Below are 12,148 nucleotides of genomic sequence, written 5' to 3' on the forward strand. Positions count from 1 at the left end.
CCGGATGTATGTGCTGGACCCAGTCAGAGGGAGGCACGGCGGAGATAGGGATATCGTGGGGGTTTCCTGCCACTACTACTTCAAGTGCAGGGCAGGGACATATCACTCCAGTCACGGCGATAATATAACTGGTATCAAAACTAGGCATGCGTGAAGGAAGGGAGCTCTGCTTTCCAAGAGGATGGGTGCGTCACGACCATATGTACTTACTCTCTCGGTAGGCTGGGAAGGGCGTCACGTCACGGTCACGATGCTGGTATTATTACGCAGCGACCTACGTACTTATCTTAGGTACGGTAGATGGGTATGGTGTCATGATCCCCCACGTTTACTGGAGGAACAGGAATCAACCCGGGCCAGACCTGGGGATTGATCGGGCGGGAAGAAGTCGCTTACCTTGCTTGACTTGTGTGCTATGAGCGGTTTCCTACGCCATGATTGCCCGATGTCCATACGAAGGGTTCCTCCCTCTCGAACCCAGCCATTTGATCTGCTCTTTCCGCGCGCAGGGATGGAAGGGCCGAATCATCGGGTGAGAGCCAGAATCGTCGAGGCATCATGAAACCAATGTCTTTGTTGTCCGAGTATATAAACTTTGATCCTGGACACAGTAAGGAAAAACCAAGCTAGTTTAGTGCACCCGATCGGTCGGGCTCGAACACACTTAACCTTTGCTGTCAATCCCGTCTTTCTTCATGGCAAGTCAAGATGAAGATGACTAGATAGGAAGAGATGTCGCCCAATACCCCGCCCGGTCGCCATCTTCGTAGGTGACCAGCGATTGAGGGGGGCGACAAACCGGTGACTCACCCGACGGCGTTGGCCAGGAAGTGTTGTCCGATCCCGAAATCCTTTGTTCACGACACCGTCCCTCTGGCAGGTTCCAAAGGCCTTTTGGGCCACGGGACGAGACGATATAGTAATAATTCTGAACCTGCTGCTACGCGCTGCCCCCAGCAGATGACTGGAAACCGGAGCCAGGGGCAGGATGAGTATACGTACTGTAGCGGTCAACCGGTTCCGTGCCTGTGGTTGGATGGTCCCGGCATGGTTCGTGCAACCCCGATTTTCCCCATGAAGAAAGTGGAAAGGTGAAGGGGATTTCATTTCAAGCACAATCGACATCCATGCGGGAGGGAAGTACGGAGCAGATTGGTAGATTGGTAGATTGGTAGATTGGTAGATTGGTAGAGGGTTGGAGGGAGTGGCGGGGAGGGACATCCCGCCGCGTAAAGAAGGCCAGAGAGTGACAGACATGATGGGGACAAGGTCGAAGGTTGGATGGGATGGCGGACTGGCCGGCCCTAAAAGGAAGAGGGAGGGGCCACCGACCTAGATTGAAGCCTAAAAAAGAAGCGGCGGCGGGAACGATTTGGGCGGCCCCAGATTCAGCAGCGTCTGGGATCATGATGGGATCGCAGGTATCTACTACGGAGTACTCCGTACAGTACTGTGTATCCTGGTACTGACGGAGGGGGCGGGCGTAGTGCCCGGTGTTCAGGCTTTCAGCCTGTACTTCACCCCCGGGCGGCAACGCCCATACTGGCGCCAAGTACCTGCCCGGATCGACAAGATCGCCTGGTATTGTCACCGGCGGTAACGATGGTACCGATGCTAACGATACTGCTGGGCGCCAAAGAATCAGTCAGTCAGTAGCAGCCATTCTTTTGCCGCAAGACACGCAGCATCTTTTTTTCCAGCTTGAACTGCCCGGCTTATCTATCATCTCCATCCTCATTCTCTGCCTCCTGCCGCTGCGCGAGAGGTCCGGTTCATATTTCTTTTTTTCTTCCTTTCTTGATCCTCCGATTTTTTTCTTCCCCCCCGGCTCATTCATAACCATCTGTTGGCATCTCTTTCTTCTTTGCCTCCCCCCCTCCCCCCCCCCCCCCCCCCAATTACCATTACCAATTCTTCTTCTCAGGACGGGAGGTCTTTGGGGTGCTTCATTTGTGCAACCAACTTTCTTCTGTCCTCGCGGTTGACCAGACCCTTTTTTTTTTTTTTTTTTTTTTTTTTTTTTTTCCCTTTTCCATTTTCCATTTTCCATTTTCCCAATTTTCTAAAAAACTAAATAACCTTTTCGGTTTCCCTGCCTTATTTCGACCGTCACTCTCAACAAACCTTTTTTTCTTATTCCATCTCTTCTGTCATCATTCTGCCATCGCTGACATCCCTCCGATCGCACTATTTTATCCCCCCCCCCCAATTACCCCCCTCTCTTCATCGCGGTCCGTGGAGGTTGAAGCCGGACAGACGAGCGACACGCAGCCAGGCTTGACTGATCTGCTCCGAACCAGTTCGGGTGTCATGCTTGCTTTCGCCTGTGTCACAACCGAATTACATTAATGCCGTGCTTTGTCTCTCGTCCACATTCCCATCGTTTGACGCTCCACTAAACACGCCCTTTTGCGCAACAAGCACATTCTCCTCCCATACCAGCTGCAATCTCTCCAACCCTTCGCCCCTCCCCCTTGCCGCTGCGAATCATCCGAGCTCCTAACGTCTGTCTGATTAAACGGACCCGCGTCGGCAATCCCTCTCTCATCCCCCAGAGAGCACATGAGGGCGATCTGCAAGATTAGAGGTTACTGGAGTATGCACGGAGCATAGTCACATCGCAATACCTTCTGGCGATTTCGATCTACGGCGACTGGCTGTACTTTCGGCGGGCAAACGAGAGGGCTTTTTATCAAGCTCCTGTTACCTTGCGTTGGCCGACAGCCTTAACTCCTTCCTCCGCTGAGCATTTCTCAACCTGCCACGCTCCTTCCTCCCTTCCGGACCCCCTCCCTGTGATCCCTGTATCATTTGTACAGCGCTTGACCGCGTCCATCTGGGCGGGAACCATAGTCCTATTTTTCGGGGAGAATTTTTCCTCCCGCCTTCTCCCCTTCCATCCCTGTTTGTATCCTGTTGTTTCGCTTTTGCTCTCTTGTGAGTGATCCCCCTCCCGTGAGAGTTTTGTGACCCTGTCCCGGTGGCCAGTCTCCGGTGCGATCATATGGCTGACTCTGGTGCAATCTAGTATTAGTTAGTGTGCTCGTGCCTCTGTCCCGAACTACACGTCGATATACCTATCCATATCACTTCAACCAGTATACAGTGATCCGGAAAAGCGAGGCGGAAAAGAAGGGAACCGAAGCTCGAACCAGATTTACGATAAGGTGTGCGAGCTAGTATTCATATCCTCAATATTCATTCTACAAATCGGGCCCCTGGTGGAATGGCCACTATGGCTTCAAACTCAAACACAGTTCACAATGTAGGTGGAACGTCGGGTGGCGACATGGGAAATGGCTGGCTGACTCACCACAAGGTTCGCTCAAACCGACCCTCCAACGTGGGACCATCTGCTTTGAATGGTGAGAGGTCGCGGGGGACCCATAGAGGCATGGGAAAGAGCTTTGCGAGTGGCAACGCCGGCTGGAACCCCAGTATCTGGGGGAATGGCTTTGACGGTACGCAGCTGGGTGTACTGACTGGCCCTCGTCCAGGAAACATCACTAACGTGACATACCCAGATCAACACACCGCAGACAATGCTTTCGAGGGCAAGGCCGGTTCGAGCTCTTTACTGTCATCTTCAGAGTCGGATGGATGGAGCAATGCCACGAGTATGCCATGGAACACCACCTCTGCCGCCAGCTTGTCGAGAGGACACACCGGCGGAATGGCGACTTCTCCCGTCCAAACACGTACGAATGACCGCAGCGCGGCTGGCCTTTCCGATGCTCCGGACTCATCATACTTTACACTTCAGAAGTCGTCAGGAATCGGAACCTCGAGCGGGGGTGCCGGACACAAGGCTTACTTGGGCTCTGGGTCTGATACCATGTCACCTTCCGGAGACGGTTTAAGCTTGGGCAATTTCACAACCTTGAGAAATGGGGAAAGCAGGAGACATGTCAGTACGTCAACGTTTGGGGGGTCCGGGTTTCCGATGAAGCAAGGGTTCTCCAACTCGCTCGATAATCAAAGAGCCGACGATGTCACTTCCTCTATGGGAATGTCAAACTTGCAGACAGCACTTCCGGATTATATGACGCAACACATCGGGCGTAATACGTTCTCTCACTCCGCGCACAACTCGGCGTCTTATGCGCCGCAGCGACCATCCCACTCGACTTATCCATCGTTCCACTCAGAAAGCCAAGGTTTCGAGGGTAGGTCGGGCAGCGGCTCCGTGGACCTGACTGCTGGGCTGAACAAGCTGCAAATCGCGGAAGCGAGCTTTCCTACGCATTCTGGTATCAATCGCCCAGCATACCTCAACCATAAGTCCTACGATGCAGGATTCCCGCGACTGAAATATCAAAACAGCGGAGATGAAGCCGAGTACCAGCTCGCCTCAGCATATATGAATGAATCGGTTTCTCCAGAGCTCCAGTTGGCATATCAGCCCAACAGAGGTCGTGTTGCGGAAGCCAACCCCATTTCGCCTACCGACTACCGCATCGACAGCCCGATTTATGCCCATGACAGCAATGCACACTTCCGAAACGGGTCGGGAACTCAAATCGCGGGCAACGCAGCTGTTCTGCTGGAGCAAAAGCTGAGAGCTGACCATGAGCTTTCTCAACACTCCGTCAACCCGCTTCACCAACGTGTTCCATATGCCCCTGCTTATGACATTGCTGGATACCAAGCGCCCAGGCTGCAAAACATGCAACATCCCTATTATCCAGCGGCGCATCTTGGGGCAGCAGCTCTTATTTCGCGGGGCCCTCGTGAACATGACCCCTCTCAGGTGGTTCGCAGCGCTGTCTTGGAAGAGTTCAGGTCTCTGAACAAAGGCAACAAGCGTTATGAGCTGAAGGTTAGTTTGTCGGTTGTCTCGGGTTGAAAACGTATGCTGACGATTCCAGGATATATACACCCATATAGTCGAATTTAGTGGGGATCAGCACGGATCCCGGTTCATCCAACAAAAGCTCGAGACGGCGAACAGCGACGAGAAAGAGCAGGTCTTCCGCGAGATCCAATCAAACAGCCTGCAGTTGATGACGGACGTGTTTGGAAATTATGTTGTGCAAAAGCTCTTCGAGCACGGCAACCAAACGCAAAAGAAGATTCTTGCGAACCAGATGAAGGGGCATATCTTGTCCCTATCCACGCAGATGTACGGGTGCCGCGTGGTCCAGAAGGTAAGATTGTTCCCACGGGGAGCACTGCAACGACAGCTAATGTCCCCCAGGCGTTGGAGCACATCCTCGACGACCAGCAAGCCTCGATGGTCAAAGAACTGGAGTCGCATGTTCTCCGGTGTGTCCGCGACCAGAACGGGAACCACGTCATCCAGAAGGCGATCGAAAGAGTCCCATCCGAGTACGTGCAGTTCATCATCAACGCCTTCAAGGGCCAAGTTGAGCGACTGGCCACCCACCCTTATGGATGCCGTGTCATCCAGCGGATGCTGGAGCACTGTGAGATTGCGGACCGCGAATCCATCCTGGGCGAATTGCATGCATGCACATCCAAGCTCATCACGGACCAGTTTGGAAACTATGTGATCCAGCATGTCATCGAAAACGGCGAAGAGAAGGACCGTTCGCAGATGATCGCGGTGGTCATGTCTCAACTGCTCACCTATTCGAAGCACAAGTTTGCGAGTAATGTGGTGGAAAAGAGCATCGAGTATGGAGAAGAAGCTCAACGCCGGCATATTATCAACTTCTTAACGAGCGCCAACGACCGAACCGATAACGTCCTGTCCACGTTGATACGGGACCAGTATGGAAACTACGTTATCCGTAAGTTGCCACCGTCTACGGGGGCCATGTGCTGCCTGCTAACTTCCACACAGAAAAGATTATCGCGCAGATGCCCAACAGCTCAGAGGAGAAATTCGCTCTGATCGCGCGTATCCAACCCATGCTCGAGAATGCGAAAAAGATCAGTTATGGCAAGCAGATTGTCGCTATCGAGAAGCTGATGGCGGGTGCTCTCGCCCTTCCGGGGGCAGCTGTCCCATCTCACACGGCCACGGCCACGTCCACCACGCCCCCGAACTCCCACAAGTCTTCTCCCCAGCCCTCGAAGCGGGCCGTGAATGGCGTTGAGACCTGCCGGGCGCCTCTGGTCGGGGCGGCACCTCCAACCCCACCCCCTAACGAGACCCAGGGCAACGACGATGGCTCTGACTCGAAGAACATTGTCAAAAGTACCGTGACACCGCTGGTTGAATGTGAATCTGCCGACCCAGTCTCGAGCGGTCCCGTCGAATTCGCGGGAGCCAGCTAAACCGTCCGTCTTTGCCTTCGGGACTCTTGCTTACCCTTGCTCATTCTGAATTGTAATCTTTTTTTCCCCCTTTCCTTCTTTGATGTTTCGAGTTCACCCCACTTATTTTTTATTCCGGGCGTATACATACTGGGGGGCCTGAGGGAGAAATGAAGCTCTTCCGCCCAAATCTCATGTCTTGATGGCGCAACAAGGGTTACGGCGGGAATTGATGACATCCTTTCCTATTCGGCTTTGCTTTTGCTTTCACCTTTCCGTCGCACCCTTCTTCTCTTCTTGAAATTTCTTTCCTCTACCTCTTTAATTGCTTGTGGGAGACTCCGCCTTCAACAAGTTCGACGTGATGAAAACGAGGACACGCCACCATTATTACTTGCCAGCTTGCTATCGATGTTTTCTGTTTCTCTTTGTCCACGCGAGGGGCCGGCGTCATAATTGGTGAATACGGATTCATGGGGCATCGCGCTTGCTTTTTCCTCGACGGGTTGCAAACAAAACGGGACCTTGGACATGGACATATGGGAAACCTGGAAATAGGGAGAATATAAGGATGCCTAGAGCATGGCGTAGAGGCCTTGCTGTCATACAGATGAACTGAATGAAAAGCGTTGCTGTATGCTCAATTGATTACTGAAGTCGCTGCAGGGTAGCTCAGCTCCGCAAGTGTTTAGTAGTATTTCTTTTACCCACAAACACGAACTGATTCCCAAGGTCTTGGTGATTCCAACAGTATACCGTAGTAGTACGGAGTATATAGTAACCTGAGTAGTTATAGTGATCGGTGCATCATCACGTGCCACCCCAGCTGGCGGTCGGCCCTTCGACCACCCGCAAATCTTCCACTGCCATCCTCCATCCTTCACGCATGCCTGCATGACTCCACGACCCAACCAACTCCTGCGCCCGATACGATTCTCCTCTCTATGTTCCTTCCTTCATCGAGTGATCGTCCCGTCTACAGATCTGCAAATTAATCACCATCCGAGCTGGTCATCTCCACCACCGCCCCCCGCGAAACTCAGCTAGTGCGCTGCAGCATCCACCGATCGCTATATGAGCTGAGCTGAGCTAGCCATACATACATATAGTATACAGTCCGCCTGCCTGTCTGCCACCCACCTCACCGTATCACCTCACCTCACCACCCGGCCTCACCATCCACCAACCACCAAGACAGCACTATAGCAACACCAACATGTCCTCCAACGTCGGCCTCACCACACCCCGAGGCAGCGGCACCTCCGGCTACGTGCAACGCAACTACGCATTCATGAAGCCGCGCACGGCCGGCTACGGCGCGCCCTACCCGCCCGTCTCCGGCGCCAACTCCTCCTCCTCCTCCTTTTCCGACCCCGACCGTTCCTTCAAGCAGCGACAGCCCGATAAACAGATCCTGGAGCATGATCGGCGCCGCGCCGTCGAGGTCAAGGTTATGGAGGAGAGGGAGCGGTTGGAGGAGGAGAATGAGAGGTTGGAGGAGATGGCTATTGCTCTGAAGAAGGGGAAGAAGGGTGAGGAGGGGGATAAGGATGGAAAGGAAGATGAAAAGGAGGAGGAGGATGGTGAAGAGAAGAAGGGAACGAAGATCCTCTCCGAAGAAGAAATCGATGAGCGGTGCGAAGTTCTCCGGAAGAAGCTGTTGAAGGAGTTGGAGAGGAATGAGGAGGACAGGGCGAGTGGACGGCGCTCTGGTGGTGGCTCTGGTGGTTCTGGTGCGGGGGGGAGGAGGTGGGGTGGCGATATGTTGCCCCCTGCGAAGGGGAGACGACAGCTCAAAAGTTATCAGGTTCATGAGCTTGCGGAGGCCAAGATTGAGGAGAGTGAGCGCTTGAGGAGGGCCCTGGGGATTCGGGAGGATAGGGAGACCGGTGAGATTTCGGGCGGGTTTAGGCGGTAGATTTGTTGGTTCGGTTTGGGGATGGCGATGCCACCCGGGGTTTTGTTTTCAGTCGTTGGGTTGGGTTTAAGTACAGTGGTGTCATGGGTGTTTGGAGTTGATGGGGTTCTTTCCTTTCTTTTCTTCTTTTTTTTTTTTCAGATGAAGCTGGATGAGGTTCGTGGGTATGAAAAAGAAGTACGGGTTACATACATGACGACGAGCAAGAATGTGATGTTGATGTGTACATCATATCATTACATTTTAACCATCATTGCAAACACCGCTATATACAATAATTACGCGGTAAACTTTTCAATCACCCATCCCTCCTTGGGATCCTTCCTCTGCACGACCTTCTTAGCCGGTAGAGGCCACCGGGCTCCGCCCGCCTCACCCACCAGGGACGGAATGACCCAGCACGCTCGCCGCTCCGGGATGCTGCCCTCAATCGCCTCCGTCTTCCCAATCGGCTTTCCGTACTCGACCAGCGGCGTGCCATGCCCAAGCGCAGACAGCTGCAATCCACTCGGCGCCGCAAGAGGAAACATCCTGATCTTAGGCGTCTGGTCCGCCGACACCACCGACGGCGCCGACTGCTGGAGATGGGAGTAGACGATATACTGGGGCATTTCCTTGGCGGAGAGCTGCGCCAGCAGCGAAGACGGATGCACGTAGACGGCCTTCTCGTCGAGCTGGATGGCGGTGCCCTCGCGCGACCGCATGAGGGTGAAGTACGGGACATCGATGGCGCGCTTGGGCGTGCGCAGCATCTCCGGCGGGACGGGCGCCAGGTCCGCGCGGAGGGCGATCTGGTCGATGAATCCGGCTGTGACGATCTGCTTGATCGCCTTGACTTGTTTCTCCGAGGGTTCGGGGAGACGCGCCTGGTATTCTTGGACGAGACCCGGGTTGTTGGTCCGGACGATATCGGTGAGCTGCCGGCGGAGCTGGGTGGCTTCTTTGAAGGCTTTCGCGCGCAGGAACATCTGCTCGCAGAAGGAGTCGCCGTCGGAGGCGTAGCCGTAGGCGCAGATTGCGGAGAGGTATTTCAGGGCGTCGGAGGTGTCGTCGTGCTTGCTGAACAGACGGTGGGCTCGCGCGTAGTCCTTGTGGCGCTGCTCTCGGGCGGTGTCTTCGAGGCGGTCCGCGTTTGTGTAGATTTTCTTGACTTCCTTGTCGTCCTTGGGCGTGGGGTCGATTTGGTTCTGAGAGACAAAGAGGTCTCCCACGGCTAAGGCTGACACGAGCGCGATGACGTACGGCATGCAGCCGTGTTGGTGGCCAACGGTGAGCATCTTGCCGAATCGTGGCGACAGAGGGTAGGTAGATAGGCGGTTGCCGATGGCCGTGATCTTGCCTTCGGATGTCAGGGCACCCAGGTTCTTGAGAAGCTTCTCGGCCTTGGCGAGGCCCTGACGGCTAGGGGGCGTCGGGAATGGGAAATTGATGACGTTGTGAAGACCCATGCTCTTCATCTGGAGCACGACGCCTTCGATGGGCGTGCGCAGGATCTCTGGGTCGGTGTATTCGGCGAATTCGTTCTCGTAGATGGCCGACGAGTACAGCCGGTAGCAGTGTCCGGGCCCAGTACGACCAGCACGTCCAGCTCGTTGGTTGGCGCTGGCCTTGCTGATCCAGTCGATCTGGAACTTTTGGACACCCGTGCCCAGATCGTACTGCTTCTCCTTTGCACGCCCGCAGTCGAACACGTACTTGATGCCCGGGATCGTAAGACTGGTCTCGGCCACATTAGTAGCCAGGATAATCAGTCGCGAGCCGTCCGGTGGGGGCTCAAAGACCCTGAGCTGCTCCTTGGTGGGAAGCTGGGAGTATAGCGGCAATACGTGGACCCGGGTTGACGAGCTCATGGCCTCTTCGCCCAGGTCAAACTCGTCATCATCGTCATCGGGTTCGTCTAGTCCAGTGATTTCGAAATCACTGTCATCATCTTCCTGGTTGCCAAGGGTCGACAGGTCTGCCCCTCCGATCTCCAGGTCCTCCGCTTCGAGTGGTGCGTCGTTCGCAGAAATCTGGACCTTTGCTTGGGTAGCTTCGCCCCGCTGCGTAGGCTTGAAGGCCTGCTTCAAACGTTTGGAAAGCTGCCGGATTTCGTTCTGTCCCGTTAAGAACACAAGCATACCACCGGGAGGCAGTTTGCGGTGACCTCTGGACACCTTGTTGAACGCTTCTTCCACGTAGTCGCGGTTGGTCCGTCTCGAGAAGTGCACTGTGACAGGGTATTGACGGCCTTCTGCCTGGACCAACGGCGGAGCACCGTGACGGAAGAGGCTCGGGTTTTGCGTGAAATCGGAGATGCGCAGGGTTGCCGACATGACCACAAGCTTCAGAGGTTTCACCGATGGATCTTCCTCGCTCATGGATTTCCGCAAGTCAACAATGCGACTGACCATGCCGATGAGGATATCCGTGTTGACGCTCCGTTCGTGAGCTTCATCGATGACGATGATCGAATACTTGCTCAGAGAAAAGTCGTCGGCGATTTCGCGGATGAGAATACCATCGGTCATGAACTTGATCGCGGTCTTGCTGGACGCTGTGCTCTCGAAACGAATCTGGTAGGAGACCCTGTCGGAAAACTGCCCCAGCTCGTCACCCACGCGCTTGGCCATACTGACAGCAGCAACTCGACGGGGCTGGGTCACTGCGATCATGCCTGGGTTGGGACTGTCCGGACTGCCGTAGCCCGATTCGAAAAGAAACTGCGGGAGTTGAGTCGTCTTTCCGGAACCAGTCGCTCCCCAGATGACGATTGAAGAGTTGTTGTGGATGGCTTCCATGATCTTCTGCTCCTCCCCAACCACGGGAAGTCCCAGGCGTGCGGTTTGGATTTCCTCTGACCGATTGACTTGGACACTGAAAGCTTTCCGGCTGGGGTCTCCTTTGGTGACTTGAAGCTCCAAAGGCAGTGGCTCCTCCTCAGTCTTTCTGACCGGCCTCTTATCCTCGGGGATAAATGGCAATGACTCCTCTGCGACGGGAACAGTGGGAGGCTGGAATCCCACGACTTCGTTGATTTGCTGCCTTGCCCAAGTTTTGAAGGCGGATTGTCGAGGCATGCCGAGCTTGTGACCTTCCTCCTCCTCCTCCTCCTCCTCGTCTTCGTCTTCTTCGTCATCTTCCTCGCTATCCTCTTCACTGTCATCATCGCCCGAGCCATCCTCAGAGCCCTCTTCCGAAGACTCATCTTCATCTTCATCATCTTCAGATCCTTCTTCATCATCATCTTCGTCGTCTGACCCAAACCCTTCCCACGCCACCTCTGGCATTGTAATTGTGATCTCCGGTTTCTTTGCAACCTGCTTCCGCTTCTTGAGGACCGGGAATCCGTCTGGGCCTAGTTCAAGCGGGCGTTTCAGCCCACTACCAGCCTCTGAAGCCTGCGGCTGTTTCTGCACAGGCTCTTCGGGCTTCGGCTCGCTCGGAGTCGCTTTTGCCGGGGACGGTGATTTCGCCGGGGGCTGTGCTTTCACTGGAGGCAATGCTTTCGCTGAGGGCAATGGCTTCGCCGGGGGCAAAGAATCGTCCGAGTCGTCCGACAAGTCCAAATCGCGACGGGAGTCATGGTCCATAGGTATCGGGGCTCTGTCATCCTGCCTCTTGCGCTTGCCCAGTTCGCTTGACTTCAAGAGCGACGAGGTGTCAACCTTGGATTCGGCAAGCTTTTTCAGCAGCTCGAGGTTCTCTTCCTTCTTGAGTTTGGTTTCCTGCGCAAAGTGTTAGAAATGGCATTCTGATGGATCGGTGCGGCACAGCGCTCCACGCACAATATACTTGTCCAGGCGCTTCTGCTTCTTCGAGGACATCTGAGTGTGTTGCGCCCGCAAGTCCTCCTTCAGCTTCTGCCGTTTGGCTTCCTTGTCGCTCTTGCTCACAGGCGCAAGCTCGGAGACATTGGTGTCTACCGGGGCGCTTGTTGCCTCATTTTGCCGGTGCTTTTGCTTCCGCTGGCGGGGAACAAACTTGGGCATGATGGCCGGGACTCGGATACCTTGTCTCTACCGGGAG

General features: G+C 54.7%; 2 protein-coding genes across 2 annotated transcripts; both read left to right on the forward strand.

Moving 5' to 3' along the window:
- The first annotated feature begins 3,084 nt into the window (after positions 1–3,084).
- On the forward strand, positions 3,085–6,406 carry BO70DRAFT_32805 (mRNA-binding protein PUF3). Its single transcript, XM_025540723.1, has 6 exons — positions 3,085–3,265; positions 3,320–3,461; positions 3,525–4,819; positions 4,869–5,147; positions 5,198–5,753; positions 5,807–6,406. Exons 1-6 carry the CDS (start codon positions 3,227–3,229, stop codon positions 6,241–6,243), a joined length of 2,748 nt encoding a protein of 915 aa, XP_025399676.1. The 5' UTR covers positions 3,085–3,226; the 3' UTR covers positions 6,244–6,406.
- A 706-nt stretch (positions 6,407–7,112) lies between these two features.
- On the forward strand, positions 7,113–8,353 carry cwc21 (U2-type spliceosomal complex subunit CWC21). Its single transcript, XM_025543148.1, has one exon. It carries the CDS (start codon positions 7,439–7,441, stop codon positions 8,138–8,140), a length of 702 nt encoding a protein of 233 aa, XP_025399677.1. The 5' UTR covers positions 7,113–7,438; the 3' UTR covers positions 8,141–8,353.
- The last annotated feature ends 3,795 nt before the right edge of the window (positions 8,354–12,148 follow it).

Source organism: Aspergillus heteromorphus (assembly GCF_003184545.1).
Source record: "Aspergillus heteromorphus CBS 117.55 chromosome Unknown BO70scaffold_11, whole genome shotgun sequence".
In the NCBI taxonomy this organism is placed as follows: Eukaryota; Fungi; Ascomycota; class Eurotiomycetes; order Eurotiales; family Aspergillaceae; genus Aspergillus; species Aspergillus heteromorphus.

What these genes read in the sequence shown, in the direction of transcription:
- cwc21 (XM_025543148.1), top strand. Translation starts at nt 7,439, where the DNA reads ATGTCCTCCAACGTCGGCCTCACCACACCCCGAGGCAGCGGCACCTCC.
- BO70DRAFT_32805 (XM_025540723.1), top strand. Translation starts at nt 3,227, where the DNA reads ATGGCCACTATGGCTTCAAACTCAAACACAGTTCACAAT. An exon ending in CTGGGGGAATGGCTTTGACG is followed by an intron (nt 3,462 to 3,524) that starts GTACGCAGCTGG and finishes TGACATACCCAG; the next exon opens with ATCAACACACCGCAGACAAT. An exon ending in ACAAGCGTTATGAGCTGAAG is followed by an intron (nt 4,820 to 4,868) that starts GTTAGTTTGTCG and finishes TGACGATTCCAG; the next exon opens with GATATATACACCCATATAGT.